Consider the following 26,947-nt stretch of genomic DNA (forward strand, 5'->3'; position numbering starts at 1 on the left):
AATGCAAACATAATATCCTAATATCCTAATCATATTTTGTTTTCTTTCTATAATATAAAAAGTCCCTAACTAATTCAAAATAAAACAAGGATTTGTTGTGGGTAAGATATAGTGCAGAGAACTGGCCATTTTCCAGAATAGGAATACAGACAAGTACATTAGCTGTGTATCAAGACCAACCACATGGCAAATCTACATGACAAGTCTGCTCAGCTGGTATCTCTCTTCTGGACCAACATAGCAAATACAGAAACATTTCAGGATGACTGCCTAATTAAAAATAAAAGCAACACTGCTGAACTTGCCATCCTGCTGTGAAATAATGAGTTGCAGTTTCCATTCAAACCAAAGGCAATCTAACATAAAAACTGGCATCTCCTGTTTAATTAGCCATGAATATACACAATGGCATATATTAGTGCCAGACAGATGAAAGGTCAGTTCTTAAAACTGTATTATCTCTTTTGGATAAGCATCTCATTTGCTGTTGTAACTACAATCCACCAGGCCCTAGGTCATGGCATAAAACAGAAACTTAGGTTGAAAGATGTAAAGGCATTTAGAGGCTAACTAGTCCAATCTTTTGGCCAATTCAGGAATCCCCTCTATTAACTGACTCAAATGTTAACTGGGTTCCTACTAGGTATAAAGTATTATGATAGGTGCTATGATATTTATTGAGCATTTACCATAATCCAGACACTCTTCCAAGTGCTTTATATTTGATATTCATAACAGCCCTATAAAATAGATACTATTATTATCCCTGTTTTACAAATGTGGAAACAAACACATGAAGGAATTAGTTAACTTGCTCAAGCTTTTACAGCCAAGAAGTGGTAGAACCAGAATTCAAATCCAGAGCCTGTACTCTTAATCACCATACTAATACTGCCTCTCTGGGAGGAGGATATATAAGGCTGGATAAAACATGACTCCACCCCTCCAGGAGCTTAGTCTCCCAGGAAAGACTTACGTAAATCAGTAAGTACAATACAGAGCGATAATTGCTAATGACACATTAGAAGCAAGGAGGGCTTGGGCCGGCCCCGTGGCTTAATGGTTAAGTGCGCTCGCTCTGCTGCTGGCGGCCCGGGGTTCGGATCCCGGGCATGCACCAACGCACCACTTCTCCGGTCGTGCTGAGGCCGTGTCCCACATACAGCAACTAGAAGGATGCACAGCTATCACATACAACTACCTACTGGGGCTTTGGGGGAAAAAAATTAATAAATAAAATTATTTTAAAAAAAAATAAGTAAGGAGGGCTTAATGAAGGCACTAGCAGTGAGGACAAAGAAGTAGGAAGGGAGATAACTGACTTTAAAAAAGTGAGCAGGGCCGGCCCCGTGGCTTAGCAGTTAAGTGAGCGCACTCAGCTGCTGGCGGCCCGGGGTTCGGATCCCGGGAGTGCACCAACGCACTGCTTCTCCAGCCATGCTGAGGCCGCGTCCCACATACAGCAACTAGAAGGATGTGCAGCTATGACATACAACTATCTACTGGGGCTTTGGGGGGGAAAATAAATAAATAAAGTTTAAAAAAATTTAAAAAAAATAAATGAAGTGAGCAAATGGATGTAGGAGGTATAAGAGGTACCTAGGGTGATTCCAAGTTTAACTGGAATCCTTCCCATGTTTCTGGTTTGGGTGATTGGGGGAATGACTAGGCATTCATCAAACGAAAAAGATTTGTGAAGAGATTCTTTTCTGATCTTACTGAGTTTGAGGTGCCTGAAGGAATACCAAGTGACAACATCTAGAAGGCAGTTGGAGACACCACACCAAGCTCAGGAGAGCAGACTAGAATGGAGACGCAGACTTGAAAGTCATTAGCACTTATGTACATTCTAAAGAGTTTCCCAAAGTAGAGAATATCAGAAACAGGTAATATTTTCTGAGTTGCTACTATGTGCCAAAGCCCAGTCTCTCTTTTTTTTTTTTTTTGTGAGGAAGATCAGCTCTGAGCTAACATCCTTGCCAATTCTCCTCTTTTTGCTGAGGAAGACTGGCCCTGGGCTAACATCCTGCCCATCTTCCTCCACTTTACATGGGACGCCGCCACAGCATGGCATGACAAGTGGTGCATCGGTGCGCACCCGGAATTCGAACCCGGGCTGCCATGAGCGGAGTGCGCGCACTTAACCGCTACGCCGCGGGTCAGCCCCGCCCAGTCCCCTTCTTTATGTTCTCAGGTGAGATCAGATAAGAGGCTGAGGGAACATCAACATATACAAGACAAAAAAGAAACAAAAGAGGCAAGAATAAAACCAAGAGAAAGTATGTCACATAAGCCAAGGGAGGAAACAATGAACATATAAAATGCCACAAAGTAGTCAAATAACATAAAGTGTCCACTGGATTGGACACTACGGAGGCCAGAGTCAGCTCAGCCTACTGAAACACCACCACTAACAAAGAGCTCACTAATTCCTCAAGCAACCTTATAATAGCAAGTTCTATTACTGGAAAGTTCTGATTGTTACAAAGTTTCTTCTTTCCAAGGAAGGAAAAGCACAGCACTGTGTTCAAATTCTGACTCTGAAGGAGAGTTAAGAGTTATAACAACTAAATACAATAATGATACTTGATTGAATCCTGATTTGAACAAACTAGTTACAAAAACAACTGGGAAATTTTTAATGACTACTATTAGACGATAGTAGAAAATTATTATTATTAATTTTGTTAAGTGTGATAATGATACTAAGACTGTATAAGACTTATTTTTGGAGATGCACACAGAAATAGAGGTGAAATATCATGTCTGTATTTGCATTAAAATATATCAGAAAAAAACAGATGTAGCAAATTTTACAAAATGTTAGTAATTGTTATATATGGGTGATGGGTAAACGGGTGTTTGTTACATTTTTCTCATAATAATAATAATATCAAAAAAGGCTTCAGAAACAAGAGATGATATTTTTTGTGAATTAAAAAAGAAAAATCCAGCAAATGAATACAGCATAGAGATCACAAACACTGACACCAGAAATGGAAAAACCAACTGGCTCTTACGTTGTGTGAATGAGTACTTGTGGCTTGGGATAAAATTTCTAATGAAGCAGCATCACATACATATTCAAAAAATGCTGTGTCTCAAACAGCGTAAATGGAAGAGCAGATGACATACCATGTGACAGATAATTCAACAAGGATCTAGTGATGGCAAAGACACTGAGATTGAAAAAGCACGTAAAGATGGATAAAATTTCATTAAATGAGAGTAGAAAAAAACAATTTTTCTAAAATAATATATGTTATATTATTTAAAATATATGTGTGTGACTAAAATAAACAGGACTAGTTTAAAAATTCTGATTCCAACTTAATAGCTGAATGATCTTGGGCATGTTATTTAACTTCTCTCCTTATTTATAAAATAGAGATAAATATTAACTATAACTCACCGAGTTATTATGAGAATTAAATGAGAACATACTAAGGAATTAAGGATAAATATGCATAGATGAAGCACTAGGCAGGGTGCCTGACACACAGTAAGCATTTAATAAATATGAGTTCCCTTTCCTCCCCTTCCCCTGCCCCACCCTTAATCCTAGTTCTGGATGCTGCAAGTATACAACAAATTGAGTCTGTTTTTTTTATTCTTTATGTTAGTTTTTCAATTACCAAGTCTTCCCCAGGGCAAATATACACAAACCTTTCAGGTTTCCCATGGAACATAGCATAGAGATCTCCCTGGTCACCTTCTTTAAAGGTTAGCCTTAATTACCCTCCAAACTGTCAAAGCCCCTCTAAAAAAAAAAAATAGCAAAAACCGTACACAATATTACATATATGATGTAACTAGCACAGAATTTAATAGGAATATTATTACCCATAATCTGGATATAAAGAACATAGTTCCTGATCTTCTAAGTACACTAAATATATCTATAACTTGATTGTAGAACACGAAACTTGACACAAGATAAGCTGATACTGGACCCCATTCAAATAAGCTGAGATGCTCAAGTACTAGGGGGATGTGTGAATTTCCAGGATAATATCTTTTGTGTGTGTGTGTGTGTGTGTGTGTGTGTGTGAGGAAGATCAGCCCTGAGCTAACATCCATGCCAATCCTCCTCTTTTTGCTGAGGAAGACGGGCTCTGAGCTAACATCTATTGCCAATCCTCCTCCTTTTTTTTTTTTCTTCCCCCCCAAAGCCCCAGTAGATAGTTGCATGTCATAGTTGCACATCCTTCTAGTTGCTGTATGTGGGACTCGGCCTCAGCATGGCCGGAGAAGTGGTGCGTCGGTGCGCGCCCGGGATCCGAACCTGGGCCGCCAGTAGCGGGGCGCCTGCACTTAACCGCTAAGCCACAGGGCTGGCCTCAAATGTATTATTTCCACTAAAGGGAATACTTTGTAGTCACTAAAAATGACAGTTATTATAAGCACACAAAGATATATGTACAAGAATATTAATTTAGACATTGTCAGTAACAGAAAAAAACTGAAGACAATCCAAATGTCCTTCAATAGGATTAAATAAATTGAAGTATATCCATATAATTTAATATTATATAGTCATTAAAAGAATGAGGTAGGGCCGGCCCTGTGGCTTAGCGGTTAAGTGCTCGCGCTCCACTGCTGGCGGCCCCGGTTCGGATCCCGGGCGTGCACCAACACACTGCTTCTCCGGCCATGCTGAGGCTGCGTCCCACATACAGCAACTAGAAGGATGTGCAACTATGACATACAACTATCCCCTGGGGCTTTGGGGGGAAAATAAATAAATAAATAAAATCTTAAAAAGAATGAGGTAAATTCTACACATACTAACATGGAAAGATATCCAAGTTTCATTGTTAAGTGACAATAGCAAGTTGCAAAACAGAATGTATAGTGTGATCTTGTTTTTATTTTTTTAATATAATAATAGTAAACATTAGTATACGCCTAGAAAACAATTTAGAGGAATACATATACTAATTGTTATCTTGGTGGAGGAAATGATTATAAGAGACACTTTTTTTTTTTTTTTTTTGGCAGGGAAAGATTCGCCCTGAGCTAACATTTGTTGCCAATCTTCCTCTCTGTTTTTTTCCCTCCCCAAAGCCCCAGTGCATGGTTGCATATCCTAGTTGTAAGTCCTTCTAGTTCTTCTACGTGAGCTGCTGCCACAGCATGGCAACTGACAGATAGGTGGTGTGGTTCTGCCACCAGGAAACAAACCTGGGCTGCCAAAGCAGTGAGAGCACGGAACTTTAACCACTAGGCCATCAGGGCTGGCTCACTCTATTTTTGTGTGTGTGTGTGTGAGGAAGATCACCCCTGAGCTAACATCCATGCCAATCCTCCTCTTTTTGCTGAGGAAGACTGGCCCTGAGCTAACATCCATGCTCATCTTCTTCCACTTTATATGGGACGCCGCCACAGCATGGCCCGACAAGCGGCGCTTCGCTGCACACCCGGGATCTGAACCCGGGCCACCAGCAGCGGAGCACACGCACTTAACCGATACACCACGGGGCTGGCCCTCACTCTCATTTTTTTAAGGAATACATTTCTGTATGGTTGTTTTTCACAATGATCAGGCCTTACTTCTGTTTAAAAAATGAAGATAAAAAGGTTAGAACAACAAAAAAAATCCTTTCATCTTTCCCACTAGTAGCTTAGATTACATAAGATAAAATTTGATATATGTTAAATGGGGAGAAGGAGGGGCAAAGAATGTAAAAATTGAATAATCAGTGATTATAATTATATAAAATTATGCACTGGGAAAAAAATAAAGGAATTATACCAAAGTGATAATGTTATTTTTGGGTGGAAGGATTATGACTTATTCTTTACTCTTATTCTAAACTTTCTGTAATGTTATATTGCTTCTATAATTATAAAACAGAATATCAATTTATTGACATAATAAATGTAGCAAAGCACACGTAATTTCACAATCAACGTATAATGAACCTGAGTCTCTAAAAACATTCAATTATGAATGTACAGAAATATAAATATAAAAGATGTAGTCATTAACTGAATTCATATTAACTGCAGCATATTACCTGGCATTTCTTTAACTTTCTGATAGGGGTTTGCTTCCTTGAAATTTTTTTTCTGATTTAAGCTCAGGAAAAAAAATCCAGTTCCAGTTAAAGATGTATTTTCTAATGTAATTATGGAGCTTTAAGAGGGCATTTAATGTGATTTTCTTAAACTTGTGAAGCCTCAACAAGACCAGAGCTTTACCATGCCAGAAGAGTTATCTGGTCTTAAGAATCCAAAGGGGGGGCAGGCCCCATGGCACAGCAGTTAAGTTCGTGCGTTCCACTTGAGTGGCCCAGGGTTCGGTGGTTGGGATCCTGGGTGCTGACGTACTCACCGCTCATCAAGCCACGCTGAGGCGGCGTTCCACATAGAAGAACTAGAAAAACCCACAACTAGGATATACAACTATGTACTGGGGCTTTCGGGGAGAAAAAAGAAAAAGAGGCAGATTGGCCACAGATGTTAGCTCAGGGCCAATCTTCCTCAAAAAAAAAAAATCCTAAGAAGACAGCAGATACCTATTATAAAAGGTATTTTCACACAATGTCTAGTTTCATGAGTCTGTACTATATGTATTTCTTTTCAAATAAAGGGTCATTTTTCAGTGCAAAATGTCACTCTATTTAAATACAGTTGTCTTTGATAATATTTCTACTATTTCATAGGCATGAAAGATTTCAACATCATTTCAGACTAGCCAGAAGGAAGCAAATTGCAACCTGTAACAGTTCATATAACACACATGACAGTTAAAAATCTTCAATGACATCTGTTGCTTACAAAATGCCTTAGCCTGGCATTCAAAGACTTTGCTCTACAAAAACTGGCCTAATCATTATCCCCCAAACCTAACCCACCTTTCCAGCGTAGCCTTCCCTTCCTATCTCAGCTTAAGTGATGTTCACCTCATTCCAGTTGTTGCACTCAACTAATGTCTTCTTGGTCTTCCTATCTCCACTCTCATACCTCTTCCAATCTATTCTCCAAGGTGAGTAAAATTCTGAGAACTCTTCATGTGTCATACAAAGGCTCTTTCTTATTTGGCCCCTACCCGCATCTCCAGTCTCATCTCTCTCTATTCCTCTACCCACCGACACAATCTACTCCAAACATAGAGAACTACCTGTAGGGCCCTGCTCACCCTTTGATGACTATGCATGTAATATTCTTTCTCCCTGGTGTGTTCTTGTTGACCTCTTCTATATGGCTCTCTCAGTAATCATCTCATGTGGGAAGTGTTCTCTGACCCCTCAACTCCTTTTTCTGTGCTTTGATAATGCATTGCACAAATCTGTTATTACAGTTATCACAAAGAATTTTAATTGTTGCTTATCTGTCTCTTTCACTGGACTATGAGCTCCATGAGGGCTTAGATGGGAACTTACATCCAAGTGAATTGTGGCATAAAAATTTTAATACTATATGAATCAAAATTTACAGTGGAGGAAAAAAGAAAAGAAATAGGACATTGAGATTCCATACTTTCTATGTAAAAAATATATTCACTCTTTCATTCACTCAGTCAACAAACATTTATTTAGCACCTACTAGGGACCAGACACTATGCCAAGCCCTAGAGAGTTGGTGATGACAATACATTCACATATACAAAAAGAATTCTGGGCCAGCCCCGTGGCTTAGCGGTTAAGTGTGCATGCTCCGCTACTGGCGGCCCGGGTTCGGATCCTGGGCAGGCACTGACCCACCGCTTCTCCGGTCATGCTGGAGCCGCGTCCCACATACAGCAACTAGAAGGATGTGCAACTATGACATACAAGTATCTACTGGGGCTTTGGGGGACAAAAAGGAGGAGGATTGCCAATAGATGTTAGCTCAGAGCTGGTCTTCCTCAGCAAAAAGAGGGGGATTAGCATGGATGTTAGCTCAGGGCTGATCTTCCTCACAAAAAAATAATAAAAATATAAAATGTTTAAAAAAAAAAAGAATTCTGCAAAGGTATGGTCCAAAATATTAACACTGGCTATTAACTCTTTGAATCTTGGGCAGATTTGAATAATTTCTATCTTCTCCTTTAAAATCATGTCTATTTCCCAATTCGTCCTTAATGAATATGCATTAATTTTAAAATGACACCAGGGCCGGCCCAGTGGCTTAGCGGTTAAGTGCGCACGCTCTGCTACTGGCGGCCCGGGTTCGGATCCCGGGTGCGCACCGACACACTGCTTCTCCGGCCATGCTGAGGCCGCATCCCACATACAGCAACTAGAAAGATGTGCAACTATGACATACAACTATCTACTGGGGCTTTGGGGAAGAAAAAAAGGAGGAGGATTGGCAATAGATGTTGCCTCAGAGCCAGTCTTCCTCAGCAAAAAGAGGAGGATTAGCACGGATATTAGCTCAGGGCTGATCTCCCTCACAAAAAAAATAAAAATAAAAAAAATAAAATAAAATCACACCAAAAAAATGTGAGGGGTCCTCCCAAATTACAAATTCCTACCAATCAGTAGGAATACACTACCCAAAGTAAATAACGTGCAAATTTGTGAACCACAGCTAACCTGAGAGCAACACCATTTTGAGAACTTTTAGTCAGATTCTAAGTATACCTAACACAGAGAACAGGACTAAAATATGCAAAAATACTTCAGGATTTCCACATTGCCTACTTTTTTGTTGTTGTTGTTGGTGAGGAAGATTAGCCCTGAGCTAACATCTGTTGACAATCCTCCTCTTTTTCCTGAGGAAGATTGGCCCTGGGCTAACATCTGTGCCCAACTTCCTCTACTTTATATGTGGGACGCCTGCCACAGCATGGCTTGATGAGTGGCGTGTGGGTCCCTGGCGGGATCCAAACTTGTGAACCCCAGGCTGCCAAAGGGGAGCATGCAAACTTAACTACTATGTCACTGGGCCGGCCCCCTCCACAGTGCCTCCTTTTGAAAAATATCCACACAAATTCTCCAAGAAAAACACTGACCACAAGATCAATACCATGCTAGTTTCCCACACTGCAGAAAAAAAATTATGTCATTCTATTCCATTTAATGCATGAGAAGAGACGACAGCCTCTATACAACTTGTTCAGAAGACAAATTAATAAATAACACCATATTTCATCTGTATAATGATTTACAGTTTACAGTTCACAAAGCACTTTGACCTTCACAATAATTCTGTTTTCTTGTTCCCATTGGATAGATTTAAAAACTAAGGACTGAAATGGAGAAGGCCTTTCTAACTATGACAAAATCCAAAAGCCAGGTGCTGGACCAGTGGCTCAAGCAGTTAAGTACGCGTGCTCTGCTTCGGCGGCCCGGGGTTCACGGGTTCAGATCCTGGGCGCGCACCGACGTACCGCTTGTCACGCCATGCTGTGGCGGCGTCCCATATAAAGTAGAAGAAGATGGGTATGGATGTTACCTCAGGGCCAATCTTCCTCGGCCAAAAGAGGAGGATCGGCATCGGATGTTAGCTCAGGGCTGATCTTTCTCACAGACAAACCAAAACAAAATCCAAAAGCCATAAAAGAACTTTGTCTACATAAAAACTAAAAGTTTTGCATGGGAATAAAATAAGTCAGAAGACAAATAACAAAACAGGAAAATATTCGCATACAAATCACAGACAAAAAATTTATCATACATATATGTAGATGTGTATAGATGTATAGAAAGATAGATAGATAGATAGATAGATAGACAGACAGACAGATAGATGGGGGGGGGGAGAGAGAGACAGACAGACAGACAGACAGACCGACCTAGAAATTGTGAGGAAAGAAACCTACGACTCAACAGGAAAATACGTAAAGAATTTAAACAGGCAGTTTACAGAAAAGGAAATATGAATGACTCAAACAATATAATAAGATGCTTAATCTTAACATAATTTTTAAAAACTTAAAACTACTCTGAGATATCATTTTTCTCTATCAGACCGGCAAAAATTCAAGTCTGATAACAGCAAAGCATACTATTAACAACACTGACCCTGGAGCCAGAGTGCTTAGTTTAAATTTCTGCCACAGTAGCCATGTGATTTGGGCAAGTCACTTAAATTCCCCATTCTTCAATTTACTCATCTGAAAAATGGAGATAATAACAGCACCTACCTCAAAGAGATGTTATTAAGACTAAATGAGGTAATGTATATACAGCACTTAGAATAGTATCTGGCACATACTAAGCACCATATAAGTATTAGCTATGATACAGCTAATGGTGAGTGAACAGGCAATGTGTATTGGAATAACCCCTAAGGAAAGCAATTTGGCAATATATTTCATAGTTATAAATGCATATATCCTTTGACTTAGAAATCTTCCTTTCTGCAAATTTATTCCACAAATACCCTTGCACACATGTAAAATGACATATGTTCAAAGATCTTGACTACCAAATTGCTTACAAAATCAAAAGACTGGAAGCAACACAAATGTCCAACAACAAGGAACTAGTTAAATTATGATACGTCCACTCAATGGAATACAATGCAGATGTGAAAAAAAAGAATGCGGAAACTCTCTATACACTGATCTGGAAAGGTCTCCAAGATACATTAAGTGAAAAAGCATTATGGAGATGCAGGCGGAGAAGGTGCAGAACAGTGGGGAATGATGGGCTAACTTTTGCATGAAAAGGGGGAAAAATAAGATTACATATTCATATTTATAAGTATTTGCCTAAAGAAAGTCTAAAAGAATATAAAGAAACTAGTAAAAGTGGTTGGGCAGCGCCATGGAATTGGGTGGATGGGGGATAGGCATAGGAGGGAGACTTTTTCACTGTCTATATAAAATACATAAATATGCAAATATTTATTTAACCATTTGAATGTATTACCTATTCAAAGATTAAACTAAAAAAATAAAAAAAAACTACAGCTCACAGAAGATTAAGAAATTTGCCTACAATCATACAGCTAATAATAACAGGGTTGATTACTATTAGGACTTCCATTGTTTTTCCTTATATCATACTGCCTTTCTGAAATTTTCAGGAATGGAAGATTCAAAAATTATCACAACTAGGCTTTTCTCTGAAACAAACACTCCCACTGAGTGCTCAGCAAAAATAACCCTAGTTAGACCACACCGAAGTCATCTCCATATGATGACTTGGAAAATAGTATAATACCCATTGTTGGTCTAAAACATTCACCATTACCCACACTATACCGTGTAATAATTGGGCTTCATTTACTGGAAGGAGACGAAATTCTCATAAAAGGTCTTATCACAGGTTTCAAATTCCAACACAACATTCATTTTGCAGAACAATGAAGTGTATGACACTAAGAATATATCTATAAACACTTTCACATAGGGAAAAAAGCATTAAACCAAATCAGCTTTCTACTCTAAATAAGCCAGGGAATCAGTGCATATAAATATGTAATTTTCTTTTTACAATTAACATAAGTACAGGGGCTGGCCCCGTGGCTTGGCGGTTAAGTGCGCACGCTCCGCTGCTGGTTGCCCGGGTTCAGGGTGCGCACCGACGCACCGCTTCTCCGGCCAAGCTGAGGCCGCATCCCACATACAGCAACTAGAAGGATGTGCAGCTATGACATACAACTTTCTACTGGGGCTTTGGGGAAAAAAAAAGGAGGAAGATTGGCAATGGATGTTAGCTCAGAGCCCGTCTTCGTCAGCAAAAAGAGAATTAGCACAGATGTTAGCTGAGGGCTGATCTTCCTCACACACGCAAAAAAAAGAGAATTCATTTAAAAAAAAAAAAAGTAAGTACAAAATGTTTTTGGGGATCATGGGGTGGAGAGTCCTTAGCCTAGCCTCCCAACATATACACTTTTAAACAGAATTAAACAGGTCCATCATATGTCAAATTGCAAAGGATTTGTGTTTGAGACCATCCCAGATATACATCTGTATGACAGAATAATACATCATATATTCAGGGCACCAAGTATCTGAGGATCTCCACATTAATTCACACACAAACATCTGTACCATCTAGACTACTATCTAACAAATGCCAAGGAACCTCCAACTCAATTCCGGGTCCCTCCTTGACGAGCAGCCCCACCTACAGGACCCAATATCGCCTCTATTCCATTTCCTGCTATCATACTGGGCAACTATGACATCCATATTGATGACATATTCAACATAGTTCATAGCCCCTTAACCTCCCACTACTTCAGTAACCTATATCTCCATTCTCCTTCAACAGCACTGAGACAGTTACATCCTGTTTTTGTTTTTACCTTGAAATATTAAACTCTCGACTATTCCATTCTGTATTTCTTACAAAATCTGGTCTTCAACTACACTTCTGATTGTCTCCTTATTCTCCAAGTACGCTAGCTTCTCTGCAGGTTTTACTTCTTAAAACCCCAGCCTGGACTCTCAGAGTCCATCACATCTCCCACACTATCACTAGCTGTGTAAAGTTGTTCTTCATTTTATCTTCCTTTCTTGTAAATTCCAAGCCTGTCAACCTAAACATCATTTTTTGCCCTCCAGGAGGCAAACTGCTGGAGAAAGCGTAAAATCCATGCTACTGGGCCCTGTTACAAATATATTACTTCTAACTTCAACTGGGCCCTCAATGTGGCCAGTAATCTTTTTTCTAAATCCTTAATCCATTCCTCTTTCATTTTCCATTAGAGATTTCCATGGCCATAATACTCAAGTCAGAAACTCACCACAAGAAAAAAAAAAGAAACTCACCATAGTTCCTGTAATCTCCAGAGATAATTGACTTCTCCACAGATAACTGATTACACCAAGAAAATATGGCCTTCGGTCAAACTCCCTCACCTTCTCTCCCTTCTACCACATCATTATCCATCTTGACTTCTATCCTTTTGGTGTCAAAGAATGAAATGCCCAGCAAATTCCCTAGGTACATTTTCCCCTCAACCTACAAAACTGTTTCACCCATACTAAAAAGAAAAGCACACATGTGCCATAGTGGAAAAAACACAGGTTTCAGAACTAGACGGACATTGTTCAAATTCTTACCTATAGTCTTCTCAACTGTAAAAGAGGGATACTGATACCTAAACCACAAGGCTGTTGTGATCTATAAAGCATCTTTACAGTACCAGGCATATAGTATATAGTAAATAAAGATATTTCACTACTATCAGCTCTCCTTCATAATCACACTTGTTGCAAAAGTAATTATACTGACTGCCTCACATTTTACTTCTCAATCCATCATGATCTGACTACTGCCATCATTGCCACCATCACACTATCTAAAGTGTCTTTCTGGGGCCGGCCCCGTGGCTTAGTGGTGCGTGCACTCCGCTGCTGGCGGCCCGGGTTCAGATCCGGGGACGCACCGACGCACCGCTTCTCCGCCCATGCTGAGGCCGCGTCCCACGTACAGCAACTAGAAGGATGTGCATCTATGACATACAACTATCTATTGGGACTTTGGGGGAAATAAATAAATAAATAAATAAATAAAGTGTCTTTCTAAGGAAACAAGTGATCTCCTAATTGCTAAATTCAGTGGTTTCTTCCTAATCCTCATTCTACTTGACCTCTGGAACACCTGACACTGCCAGTCACCACCACCACCCCCCCACCACCCACCACCCCCCCCACCCCCCCCCACCCCCGTTCTTGAAACCCTTTCTTCCTTTGGCTTCTATTATAATGCCATTCTCTTCTAGTTCTTGTCCCATTCCTTTAACCTCTCTTTCTCAGTGTCTGTCACCCTTCAAACAATGATGTTCCTTCTGGTACATAGCCCTTTTCTTCTCTTCTTTCAGTATTACCATCGCATACTAAGGATTCAAATATCCTGCATATATTCTGTTAACTCTAAAATTTATGTATTCAGTTCCAACCTTTCTCCCAATTTTCAGACCCAAATTTCTAGCTAACCACAATGATACCTGAAAAACACCTCAAACTAAACTTGTCCAAAACCAAATTCATTACCTTCCCTCAAAATTGTTTCTTTATGTTCCCTGTTTCAATTAACACTACTAATCCATCCCATCAGCCAAGTCAGAACCTCCCACTACTAATCCTCTCAACTCTATTCTGAAACCGTATGGAATTGCATGCCATTCCCTTCATTTTCCTACCCCTATTCCAGTTCATCCCCTCTGACTTGCATTAGCACACTAGTTTCCTGTCTACCTAAGCTTTCTGCCTCCACAGTCTTCACTTTCAATTCTTCCTCCACACTTTTACCAGAGATAAGCAATCATACCAAACTCCTGCTTACAAAGCCTTCAGCGGCTCCCCCATGCCACAAAATAAAGTCCAAATTCTTCGGCAAGGTTTCCTCAGAGGTATAAATTGAAAGGTTTTTAAACTAAGCAAACTTGGGTTTCATTTCTAGCTAAATGTGAATACCGGCTTAGTCCAGAGTCTTCAAAGTGAAGGGTAAAAGGCAGAAGTGAGAAAACGAGGGATGGGGGGAAGAGAAAAGAGAGGGAGACAGTAGCGTCTGATGGGAGGAAGAATCTTGCGAGGGCAGAAGGGGATGTTTTGGAGGGAAGCGTCTGTTGGAGGCAAGTCAAGCGAGGGAGCCCCGGTCTGAGGGAGGAGGGAGTGCTGAGACGCCGAGGCGCTGAGTGTGGAGCTGGAGGTCGCCGGAACAGGAGTTCTCCGAGGGAAGAAAGGATTCCTGGGTCTCTGAAGTGAGGAAAGTCCCTGAGAGCAGTCCGGGGCCAGGTCCCTGACCTGAAGGAACTTCTAACGGGTTCCGGGCCTCCGCGGGAAGAAGGGGGGGGCGCTGTCCCGGGACCGCGAGGGAAGTGAAGGGGAAGGGGCCGAGGAGTGCCCCCAGCCGCTGAGCGGAGGAACCCTGGGAAGCGAAGGGGTGCTGTCGGTGCCAGGAGCCCCGAGCGCCAATGCTCTGAGCCGAGGCGGGTGCAGCAACCGCGCGCGGGCCGGGGAGCCCTGAGCGTGCGCCGCACGCGCTCTCTCGGCGTTACCTGAGGCGGGACTGAGCAGCCAGAGGGGGGCCTGCACCGGCGGGAGAGGGAGGCGGCGGCAAAGAGGGAGCATAGTAGCCCTCACGGCTTGGAGGCGGCAGCGGCTCTTAGCCCGTGGAGGCGGTGGGGGTCCCTCGCGCAGATGCCGGCGACTCGGCGGGGCTAGCGGCGGAGGAGGACGAGGAGGCTACTGCCATGGCCCCGCAGTCGGGGGCCGCTCCCCCCGCCTGTTTGGCGGAGCCAGGAGGATGATCCGACCGGCGACCCAGAGCCAGCGGCTGAAAGCTCCGCTGGGCTCCCTGGCCGAGAGCGACTGAAACGCCTGCCGGAGCGGGCAGGACAGCTGGGGGCGGGGCTCCGACGGGCCCCGCCCCTCCTCAGCCTCAGAGCAGCCAATCAGTCGTCAATCCTTGATAAATGAGCTAGCGGAATTGCCCAGTTAGCGTTAGGAATGCCACGTGGTATGAGGGTGGGCACAATGGGCGTCCAGAAAAGCCAATCAACAGCCCTAGGCGCCAACTCCAGAGGACGAAGGGAACCAATAGGAAGGAAGTAGAGGTAAAAACAGAAGAGGCAGTGTGTTGGCAAGGCGGAACCAAGAAGGAGGGAATACACCTGGGGGGAAACCCAAGTCCAGGAGCCTCTCAGAGGGCGGGACAGTAAACACAAAATGGACCAATCAAAATGCCAAACATATAAGCAATTGGCAATTGATAAAGCCAACAGAAAATAGATTCGACCAGCGCGGCTTTTGGGTTGGTGAAAGGTATAGCCCAGTAAAGAAAAGCCATATGAACGCAGCGTCCTGCAGGATCTCAGTTTGGGCCGGGGGGACGAGGCGGGGGGACTGATACTTGGTTATTAGCGACTTGAGATAGTAAGAGCAATGGGTAGGGTTAAACAAAATGTTGAGGAAGCAATTCATCTAGACTTAAGAGATTCGATTCGGTGAAGGCTTCGTGGAGGAGGTAACACTTGAGATGGCTTGAAAACAGAGGATTTTGAAAGAGCTGGGTGGGGAATAAGAATTCTATTCAGCTGTTCAACAGGCACATCTTTCCATATGCCTGGACTTCTGGCGCTCATAATCTCATGCTTGAGCACATTGGAACAGGACTAGGGCTTCAAGAGGAAGAGCAGGCGAAAAAAACAGTGAAGTATGGGCCTTCTTCCCATATGGGGGGAGAACTCCTTCGGGTTAGAAACCTCCTTTCGGACGTCTTTAGACTTGCCTCCTACTGAAAGTGTCTTGACAAATGAGCAGGATTTGAGTAGTTGGAGTATAGGTAGTGTGCATTCCTGGTGGCAATAAAGTTTCAGAAAGATGTGTGGTAGCAGATAAAAACAGAGAAAGAAGAGGTTAAATGTGGGTTGGGCTTACATGCCAAATTTATCCTTTCTTTTTTATGCTGTGAGAGCTATCAAAAGTTCTTGAGCAGGCGAGTAGCCTTAACAGGACATGTTTTAGGAAGATTAATTGGTAGTTCACAGGATCTGTGACTGGAAAGAGATCACCCTAGCCCAGTCCCCTTGGCCCAAAGCCTTTTCTGTATCATTCTTCTGGCAACAAATCATGTGCTGCCCCCTGGTGACAGTTCAAATACCATTGTTCCACAGTACTATTTAACATTTCTGTTGGAGCCCTGGCATCCTTGCAAACTTGTCTCCTACAGAACCTGATGCAAAGTAGTTGATAAATAACTAGAGCACTGGTAGCAAGTACAATCGAATAATGCCACCAGGCAGGATGTATCACCTGCCCAGTGAAAGATGTAAAAGACAGGGGTTCCTTGCACTTGCTTCAGCAGGAAGATGAGCCTGGATGGGAAGTTTTATTTTTTTGAACAAGTTGTTTGACCCAAGTCTGATCACTACCATTCCACTCTCAGCAGTCTCCCTAATGCTGAAGGATCGCCTCATAGCTATTCAGGTGTCAAAGGCCCACTCTTCATGACCTGTCTGCTAGTTAGGCCAGGACTTTGAATGCACCCCATAACAGGAAGTAGTTCCTGCCCTACTCACCTCAGCCTTTTATTATGCTTTTATTTCAGATAACTGTCTTCTCTTCTCACCTAGACTGAGCTAAGAGACTGAAACCTTTACATGGGCCCACTGCACATCTTAGCTCAGGCAAATACATACCAGGACTGATATATATTATGCTCAATAAACATCCATTTAGGGGATGAATGGCATTATCTTTTGGCTATAAAGTCATGTACCATGGAACAATGCTTCAGTCAATAACAGACCACATATATGACAGTGGTCCCATAAGATTAGTACCATATAGGTTAGGTGTGTAGTAGGCTATACCATCTAGGTTTGTGTAAGTACATTCTATGGCATTCACACAATGACAAAATCACCTAACAATGCATTTCTCAGAACACATCCCCATTGTTAAGCAACGCATGACTGTATTTAGCAGTGGGAAAGACTCATGAGACCTCAGAGAGATGCTGCTGCTTCTAAGGAAATCCTGGACTGCCCTATCTAGAATACAAAGCCCAGGTAAGGAGAAAGTAAAGCTGCCCTTAGTCTACCTATACTTTCCAGAGAGCAACCAAGTGGTGGAAGGATCAGAACCAATAGCCACAAGGCATGTTTTAAAATATAACAGGAAATATCAGAGTGTATCACTCCTAGTAAGAATAAGTATTGAATCATGAAATTTGTTTCAGTTAATAAATATATACATGTATGTTTACTAGTCAACAATGTAAACTGTATTTCTGAATGGAGGTCGAGGTCAAGGTCAAAAAATTCTGAAAGCCACTGGATTAGAGGCAGAGACTGAAAGAACAGGGGCCAGGGAGGAGACTGCTACAGAAATGCAGGCTGGGCTGCTGAGGATAAGGAGGGGTGGAGGGACCGGAGTGAGCCTCAAGAGGCAGAAGCTGGAGACGAGGAGAGGAAGCCTCCTATTGCCCAGGTCCAGGGCCCACCAGAATGTCTTGCCCTCCTCTGCATCCCCACGGCAGTACTGCCCCAAAGCACTGTCCTACCTCATTCTACCCACCAAAATGGGATCTCCCATCTCCTTCCAAGTTCCACTGAGCATAGGGCTTACATTCAGAAGGTACAGTTATAAGTGTCTATGAACTTGGATTTCAGAGAAAGAGGTGGCAGGAAGCAGTCAAGTAACAGGAGGAAGAAAAGGGATAGCTGAGTCTATCCCATGTGGGTGCTTATTCACAGAAAACACATCAGGGAGGATTAAACCATTTTATTTTACTGCAGTTGGTGGGCAGGGATGGGGAGGCAGTGACAAGCCACAGGAGGGAGGGCAGATACCCGCTAGATCAAGAGGGGAGGGGCAGGGGGCCTAGAAACAGGGCCTTGGAGGAGAAAGTGAGCAAAGGAGACTTCATCCTACTACTCTTACAAGTCCTTAGAGGTCACTCAGGAGCATCTTGGAGTCCTTAAAGGATAGGTCCTCCTGCTCAAGGCTATGGGCCTGGAGCTGCAAGTTGCTGGGCTCCAGGTTAGAAAGGGTGCTCCCCTGGAGAACTAAGAGAAGAAAAAGAGAAAAGAGAACAAACCATCAGCAAGCACTGTGATACACACAGAACTAGGCCCTGGGTCTGTCTGATGGGGAGAGACATACAGACCTGACTTGGGATAAGCAGCAACAGAAGTTGATGGATTCACAAAGAAAGAGGCAGCAACTCCATTCTACCCGGTGCCAAACAACTAGGCAGCTGACATCAAGGCACCATTCAGATTCAGCCTCCCCCAAAACTGAGATCCCTGCCCTGACCCCCACCTAGCTTCCTTAAAAGTTCCCAGCTACTGTTACTGTCCAGAAGACTGACTTCAGAGCTGGATGAAGAAAGAGACATGGCGAAGGTGGCAGCCAGGGGCAGCTTAGATTGGAGGATGTGAACAGGAGTCCTAGAAAGGGGAATAGAATCAGAGGCAAAAATGGTGATGGTGGGTCAAGGGGGCCCTCCCAACACAGAACTGCACTACTTCCTGAGGCCGGGACTCTAGTCTCCTCCCCCTTTATCCTCCAAACATATAGAGGTATGTCAGTGACAAGTAAAGAATGCCCAGTACTGCCCTTATGGGCTGTAACCCGGATACTCATACCACCCCTACCAGTCCACGTCAAATCTAGGATCCCCAACGCCTGGCCTCTGTGAGACAAATCCCTTCCACTGCCAGAAGCACCCACACCCCCTGACCTGAGGAGGTCGTTCTCCTGCTGGGCATCCTGAGCCTCTGTCCTGGCAGCCTCCAGAGCGTGACCCTTGCCCACCTTGACACTTTGCAGCTCCTCCAACATCTGGCAGACCATGGGCCCAGGTAGGACCAAACCCCTCCCTCTCCAGGAGGAACCCCACGATTGGCCTCTTCCACACACTTGGAACCCTCATGTTGGATAGTTTCTCAGGGCCTGGAGCAGACAGCTTGGGAAGAAGAGCTTTGGAGGGAGGTGGAGTCAGCACAGGGAAGAGAGGAATAGATAGGGGTGGGAGAGGGTATCCTGGCCTACCCGCAGAACAGGACAGACAGAAAAAGGAAGGGGCCTCCGCGGGAAGAAATGAAGAGATAGGTCTGATCCTGGGCCTACCTTCCAGCTGCGGACCTGAGCTTGCCGTCCCTCAGCCATCTGTTTCAGCAGCAGCTCCTGGTGCTGGCCTGCAGATGAAAGAAAATAAGGGGGCTGTTCTCCAACTTCTTCCCTTCCCCTCCCTGCCTTGTGCCCAGCTTGGTGCTGGAAACTGAGACAGAAGCATTCTGGTCCAGGTGTTGGGAAGCTTCCAAGCTGACTAGGAAGACTAGACTCATACCATCAGAGGCACGACAAAATACCTGGCCAGACTTCTGAGTAGCTTAAGTAGTCAGAGCTATGACCACTTACTGAGAAAGCGAGAAGGCTTTCCAGAAAAGGGGACAGGTGAACTCATACCCACTCCCAATCTTTTACTTACTCAGCTGGTTCCGCAGCAACTTCAGTTCCTCCCGCACAATCTCTGACTCCTCCCACAGCAGTTGCCTACAAGGATAACAGCAGTGTCATTCTAATGCCAATCAACAAGCCCAGAAGAGGCTACCAGAGTACCAGGAGTTCAGAGGCCTGAAAAAGGAGAGGTCTTGCCCATCACTTACTCATTCTGCAGCTCTTGGTGAAGGCCACTGGTAGCACTGCACTTTCGTGGTCCTGTCTGTATTTGGGCTTGGGCCTGTTCCTGCACCTGGCTTCGAAGGCCCTGCAGTTCCCTTCTCAGCCCCTCCAGGCGTTGCTCCAGGAGGAGGGCCCTCTGCTCTGGGGCCCCCTGCAGCAACCTTAGTGATGCTATAGTGGGACAAGTTGCGGGTCAGCCCCTCTAAAAGCTTCACACATGAGCCTAGAGACTCCACTTGCAAATCAAGACACAAGCACACATATAAGTGTGCAATAAAATTGTATGCATGCATATGAGGATGTGTGCGTGAAGAAAAGAACTGGCCAGATACCTTCCAAGGCACAGATCTGGTACTTCTGCTGCTCTCGCTCTTCCAGTAGGCCCTGCACAGCCTGCCTTAGCGCCTCAGTTACCTACCCAGGCAGAAACACCTATGAGCTACTGTGTAAAGGGCTTCCCCAACCCCTGGTATCCTCGTCTCACACAAACACCACACATACGCCTCACCTTAGCCTGGGATTGAAGCTGGGATCGGAGAACAGTAACTTCATGCCAGAGAGAAGATGCACTATGGGCCTCAGCCCAACTCAGCCTCTCTGGGACAACAGGAGTCTCTAGAGCCAAAGGCTGTTGTGCTCGGACTCGTGACTGGGGAGGCAAGTGATGAGGGGAAGTCCAGGTCCCAGCCAGGTCTCCAGCTGAGGGAATAAGGAAGGGACAAGAGCAAGGCTTATCTGTGTGGGGGGAAACACGTTTGTTCAGCAAAGGAAATAGCTGGAATTTGGAAGGAACTGTGGATGGTACAGGCACTGGAAAAAGGCAGATCCTGGAAAGAGAAAAGGCTGGGGGGTAAAAAAAGGGACAATACTTACCTGCGGTGGAAACCCCAAGCGGATACAGCTGCTGCTACACAAGACACAAGTGCACAGGCCAATGAGCTCTATATTAGAGTCCCTTAACCCACACCCCCAAACCGGGGGCCTCAGGCACCCCCTCACCTTAATCCTGGCCACATTTCTGTCAGTCGCTTTGAGAAGCGCGTCGAGCTGCTCAGACCAGCTCAGGCCTCTACTCATAGCCTGCGGCAAGGGTCTGGCTGCCTGGCGTCTTGTGCCCTTGCTCTCCCAGCCCAGAACACCCGAGGCACAGCCCAGGAAAGGAAACAACGTCAGATGGAAAAGCGGGGGTGGGGATGCAATATTAAGGGTAGGGATGCAATATCAGACCAAAAGTGAGCCTCTGGGACTAATCAGGGGAGCGGCGTTCTTGGGGAACTGGGGGAGAAGCAGGATACTCAGATATGCAAATATCAGGTGGGAGTTGAAGGTGCCGAATCCTGATCTAGACCTCCCCAGATCAAGGACACTGGCGCCATCATGCCGAACCTGTGCCAGCGTCTACTACCGCCGCCAGGTTCAAACCCTCGGGCAGGCCGGGCAGGTCCGACTTCGGACTGGCTGCCGCAGCGCCACTTGGGAAACTGAGTTCGCCTCTGGAGGAGACAACCGGCGTTGGAGGCTGCCGAACTACGTTTCCCAGGAAGCTACATGGGCATTCACATCCCCCCTCTTGAAGCTTGCCGGGAAACCGAGTCTTTCTGATTCTGTGGCGGTTGTCTCTAAGGACCAAAGGAACTACGTATCCCAGCATGCATCGCGCAGAGCTATCGCTGTGCCGCTGTTGGTCCCAGTAGTTCTTGGGAAATGGAGTCCAAGTACCTTGAAACTTAACGGCCCAGGTTGTCCTTGAGACTCCATTCCCCAGCAAGCTCAGCGTGTAGCGTGCGCTATGGAGCCTCAAGTCGCAAAGCTGAAGCAGAAGATAGAGGACACGTTATGCCCTTTTGGCTTCGAGGTTTACCCCTTCCAGGTTGGTGTATCCTTCTTGCGGTACTAGGGCAAGGTGTATGAATGGCCTCGGTGCCACCTGCGTGAGGCCCGGGAGCCCTCTGATTCTTCCCGAGCTACTCTGGCCCCGTGTCCATCTGATCTACGGGGACAGGATGTCAGCGGGAGCTTGGGTTAAAAATGTAGAGAAGCAGTCTCACGTTTGTCCTTTTACCTCCATATAATGCGGGATTTATGAATGGGAGACACCGTGTGATCAGTAACCTTGTGGTTCTTTCACCTACATAATTTACAGGAAGAAAGGGACCGGCAGGGCCAAAGTCACTTTGGAAGCTTCCTGAAGGAGTTATGAGAGGGCAAGGCCTGGAAGGTTTGCATGGCTAGGATTTAGGTCATCTGAGGAGAGAAGGGTATTCCTGGTGTTGAACAAGCAATTGACTGGTTTGTTCCATCAACCAACAGAAGGATAATTTGTGATGTTGTCAATCACCAGCGCGTGGCTGGGCATAAAAACTCTATACGCCTGCCTGACACACAAGTCTGGCACCACCACCTACCCTTGTTTATATAGGTCCCTTCCCCCTTATCTAGTGACCGCTGCCCTGAGCTATATGCTTGGACACAAAGCTAAATCAACTCAGCTTGAGCCTTAGCCTGATTCTTAAGAGCCCACTCTCACCCTTTCCACTGAGTGGCCCACAGCAGTGCGGGGAGATGATACAGACAAAGAGGTAGGTTGGGTCTAGCTTAAGAGCTTAAGAGGGAAGGCTTCCCAGGAAAAAATGGAGTTGAGCTATATATGAAAAGATAGATTGGAAGGAAGGAGGGTTATGTACATCCCAAATATCAGAAGCAGCTTAAGTAAGGGGGTGGAGGTAGTGGTGGATGGCAGGTATGGGGGAGAATGAGGATGCCTATCTAGTGGGTCAGGTGGACCTGGGTAGTGGTAGCTATTGTACTGAACAGAGCCATCTGCAGCCCTGCCAGTCATCCTAAGCTCCTGCTTCTCCCATCTCCCCAACCCACACATCCAATCAGCCACCAAGACCTTTAGGAATCTGTCTCCTGAATCTCCCAAATCCATTCCCTTCCATCCAACCCGTCTATGGCCTGGTCCAGGCCACTATTTCTTGTTTGGATTACTGCAATAACCTCCTTGCTGTCATTTTGCCTCCAATTCATCCTCCACACTGCAGCAGATTGATTCATTCTTAAATCTGCAATGGCTAGCCCCTCATTGTCACCAAACTAGACCCATATTCCTTAAATTGGTATTCAAGGCCAGTCACAATCTCAGTCCTACTTGATTTCTCCAGCCTTTTCTCCCTGCGCTCCCCTCTACAGACCCTTCACTTCTATCAAACTAGACAATTTGCTATTCTCCAAATATGCCCTGTACTTTTTGCCTGTCTGTTTATGCTGTTACCTCTATTTAGAATACACATCGGATTCCCCCTCCCTACATTAGCCTGTCACTTTCCTTCTTAGCCTTCAAGATTCAGCTTCCAAGAAGCCTTTTCTAATTCAGAGGACCCTCATCTGGCCCTGTCACTGTGTTAATCACAATACAATCAATTTCTTTTTGTTTTTAGTTGTTCATGAATTCTCTGCCTCTCTATTCTAACCTCCTTGTCAAATTAAGACAAGTCCCCCATAAACACACATCACACAGCATCAGTAGAAATTCACTGATTGAATGAATGAGATGGAGGCTAGGGCAAGATACATGAGGCCTTGAATGCCAGGCTAAGGTATGGGCCTGGGTAAGGCCTAAGCCTGCCCTCCTGCGTGGCCTGAATTTTCTCTCTGTTCCAGGTGGCATGGTACAATGGACTCCTGCCTCCAGCCTTCCACCTGCCCCTGCCAGGACCTACCCTGGCCTTCCTGGTACTCAGCACACCTGCCATGTTTGACCAGGCCCTCAAGCCCTTCCTGCAGAGCTGCCATCTCCGACCACTGACTGACCCTGTGGACCAGTGTGTGGCCTACCACTTGGGCCGTGTTAGAGAGGTGAGCAAGGCTCATATTTTCCCCCAGCTTCCAAATCTGCAGCTGCTTCCAGCTCTTCCAAGTTCAATGCAGGATCTAGACCTACCTAGGGCTAGGAGCCATTTCCCAAGTAGAAGGATATCCTAAAGCCAGCCTTGACATTGTGATCTCTCCCCATTCTGCCTTCTCACCCCAGGTCCGGTCACCTTCTTCTAGCAGCCCCCAAAGTCTGAAATCAATATCACTTACCCTACACTGATGGGCAACTATATGAACCTCAGACCAGACTTCCCTTGGCTTTCTAGTGAAATAGGAATAAGCCGAACATCCCCCAGGCATCTCTCACCTGTCTGCCCTAGACCTGGAAGCTTTATGCTGTCTTTGGGGCCCTTTGAGGACCGAACAATATTCCCCTGCCACACACTCACATGTAAACATACATATGTACACATACACTGGGTCTCCCCAAAGGTGGGCCATGTCTTCCCCACACTGGGACTCTGGAAGGCAGAGCCAAGTCACCCCTCATAATGGAAGTTTCTGAGGAAGACCTTGTGTGTTTCCCTTCAAACATGGGCCCTCCTAGACAGAATATCATTTTCTTCACACTGGAGCTCCCCCCATCCCCCTCCAAGTTGAAGGTCACATTCTCCCTTCAAACATGACTTCCAAGGACAGGACCATGATAACACAAATTAGGCCTCTCTAGGACAAGGTCATGATTCCTCTCATGCTGAAAGGAGCTTCCGTCTTGTCCTCTATCCCAGAGCCTCCCAGAGCTGCAGATGGAAGTCATCGCTGACTATGAGGTTCACCCTAACCGGCGCCCCAAGATTCTGGCTCAGACGGCAGCTCATGTGGCAGGGGCTGCTTACTACTACCAACGACAGGATGTGGAGGCTGACCCCTGGGGGACCCAGGTCAGAGGCCAAGTGTGAATGAGTAGGGACTGAGAAAGAAAACGGTGAAGGCTGCTCAAGACATCAGGTCCCACATTCCTCCACCTCCCCTGGGTAAAGTAGTTAGACACAATCCAGGACAATGGGGTCCCCAGCCCAAATGCTTTCTGGAGTCTACCTGGAGACACATCAGGTCAGAGAACTTGTCTCTTCTTAAAACCCTGTGTTACAGGATGGAGGCGGCTGAGCAGTTAGTTACTAGACCAGCGGTGAAACTTGGAAGTTGATTGAGGCCCAGCTCAAGGAAGCCTGCCTTATGGCCAGAGTGAGCTCATGAAAAGGGTTGTCCAGAAGAGGGAATGGGGGCTGGCTAGCCAGCCACAAAAGTGACAGAGGCTTACACATGGAATCAGTGTCTGTTGAGAAGTGATGGTAGTTCGACTTGGTGCCTTGGTGACCTCCATGACATTTTCTTTACCCTCTTCCCAGCACATAGCAGGTGTGTGCATACATCCCCGATTTGGGGGCTGGTTTGCCATTCGAGGGGTGCTGCTGCTGCCAGGAATAGAGGTGCCACACCTGCCACCCAAAGAGCCTCTCGACTGTGTACCTGCCAGAGCTGACCGAATCACCCTACTTGAAGGCTTCAATTTCCATTGGCGTGACTGGACTTACCGGGATGCCGTAACACCCCAGGAGCGCTACTCTGAAGAGCAGAAGGCCTACTTTTCCACCCCACCTGCCCAACGCTTGGCTTTGTTAGGCTTGGCCCAGCCCTCAGAGGAGCCTAGCTCTTCATCCCCTGAGTTTCCCTTTACCACCCTCACAGCCAAGAAGCCTCAGAAACCCAGCCGAGTCCGGGGCTGGCTCAGCCCCAGGGTCTCACCACCTACCTCCCCTGGCCCGTAATACTCTTCTCCCTTGTGGAATCCCTATTTATGATACAATGGTACTTGCTAAAACTTATTTGGCTTTGGCAAGGCAAGAGTTTTATTTTGGGTAGAAGATGATTATTTTTGATAAAAGAATTATAGTAGACATCTTCAATTAAGGTAACAAGGCTCAAAGAAGTTTGGTCAAGACACAAATCAAGAGACCAAGGCTGATCCAGAATTCCCACCTGTTTTGGAATATGGGATTATTGCCTGTTACCATTTCTCTGCAGTGCTCCAAGATGCTGCTTATTAACTAAGGGGCAACTAGCCCTTAAATAATGGTACCTGCCTCACTGGTTTGTTTTAAGGACTGAATAAATAGAAACAGAAAACAGAAACAGCCTGGCATATAGTAAGCATGTGTAGGCTGTTATTATCAAGACATCAGGTCCCACATTCCTCCACCTCCCCTGGGTAAAGTAGTTGGACACAATCCAGGACAATGGGGTCCCCAGCCCAAATGCTTTCTGGAGTCTACCTAGAGACACATCAGGTCAGAGAACTTGTCTCTTCTTAAAACCCTGTGTTACAGGATGGAGGCGGCTGAGCAGTTACTAGACCAGTGGGCATACTGTACTGCTGCTGTCTTGTTTATCTGAATACTGGAGGGGTGGGTAGACTGGGGAAGCTGATAAAAGTGTCTGGAAGGGCACCACATGATACACAGAATCCTTAGTTCTGAATCTGCCCTAGCCTGAGGGCCCACGAGGAACCCACCTTCTCCCAACACCCTCCCTCAGGACAATGCTATGAATGAGAAGCAAAAAAGGAGTACCCTCCAAATGAATGCCAGGACCCAAGGAAATCGAGAAATACTCAGCACTGTCCTTTTGATACCAAAAGCCCTACCCTAAAAAAACCAGCCCTGTGTTTGCCCCCACCTCCCTCTTTGAGTTCCAAAGGTACAGAAGCCTCTAATTTTGATCTTTTACAGAGCCAGTACCAGACATTTATTAGAAGAGGCCAAGCTTCAGGTTCTCATGGCAGTCCTCCCAATAGTGTAAAGGTTAATGTCCAAGAAATCTCACTGGGGCCTTAACCTGCAACCCACCCTACAGCATAAATTGCAGTGCCTTGGCCAATACTATAGCAGGTCTCGCTCTTCTCCCTCAGATATGGTGAAACAAAATGTCAACACCTTGGTTCAGTTCCATTCCGTGTCTACTTGCATTTCCCCTCAATATAATTTCCTGATTCTAAGGCAGCTCTCACTCCTTATTTTCCCCTAAAAGAGAGAAAACGGGCCAGCC

The 26,947-nt window shown here is 45.1% G+C and overlaps 3 protein-coding genes across 5 annotated transcripts in view; 1 reads left to right on the forward strand and 2 right to left on the reverse strand.

Moving 5' to 3' along the window:
- TESK2 (testis associated actin remodelling kinase 2) overlaps positions 1-15,194 on the reverse strand; it is a 145,086-nt gene extending 129,892 nt beyond the window's left edge. For both annotated transcript variants that reach the window (XM_058552255.1, XM_058552253.1), the window contains exon 1: positions 14,893-15,194. The gene's annotated coding sequence lies outside the window, so the exon portion shown is untranslated. The remainder of the gene's footprint in view (positions 1-14,892) is intronic.
- A 551-nt stretch (positions 15,195-15,745) lies between these two features.
- CCDC163 (CCDC163 homolog) lies at positions 15,746-23,037 on the reverse strand. Its single transcript, XM_058552289.1, is given in 7 exon segments — positions 15,746-18,405; positions 19,472-19,539; positions 19,833-19,897; positions 20,011-20,197; positions 20,359-20,440; positions 20,535-20,825; positions 20,828-23,037. Coding segments are annotated over 7 exon segments (1,077 nt in total). The 5' UTR covers positions 21,104-23,037; the 3' UTR covers positions 15,746-18,297.
- On the forward strand, positions 21,812-25,756 carry MMACHC (metabolism of cobalamin associated C). Of its 2 annotated transcripts, XM_058552280.1 has the most exons (4): positions 21,812-21,896; positions 23,690-23,884; positions 24,631-24,783; positions 25,252-25,756. In XM_058552280.1, exons 1-4 carry the CDS (start codon positions 21,816-21,818, stop codon positions 25,669-25,671), a joined length of 849 nt encoding a protein of 282 aa, XP_058408263.1. In that variant the 5' UTR covers positions 21,812-21,815; the 3' UTR covers positions 25,672-25,756. The 2 variants fall into 2 exon arrangements, with proteins under 2 accessions (XP_058408263.1, XP_058408264.1); XM_058552281.1 differs by lacking the exon at positions 24,631-24,783.
- The last annotated feature ends 1,191 nt before the right edge of the window (positions 25,757-26,947 follow it).

This window comes from Diceros bicornis, chromosome 13, assembly GCF_020826845.1.
Source record: "Diceros bicornis minor isolate mBicDic1 chromosome 13, mDicBic1.mat.cur, whole genome shotgun sequence".
Classification (NCBI taxonomy): domain Eukaryota; kingdom Metazoa; phylum Chordata; class Mammalia; order Perissodactyla; family Rhinocerotidae; genus Diceros; species Diceros bicornis.

Excerpts from the sequence above, each read along its gene's own strand:
- MMACHC (XM_058552280.1), top strand. The coding sequence starts at position 21,816 with ATGGAGCCTCAAGTCGCAAAGCTGAAGCAGAAGATAGAGGACACGTTA. Across the intron at positions 21,897-23,689 it reads TCGAGGTTTACCCCTTCCAG|GTGGCATGGTACAATGGACT; the intron begins GTTGGTGTATCC and ends TCTCTGTTCCAG. Across the intron at positions 24,784-25,251 it reads CTGACCCCTGGGGGACCCAG|CACATAGCAGGTGTGTGCAT; the intron begins GTCAGAGGCCAA and ends CCCTCTTCCCAG.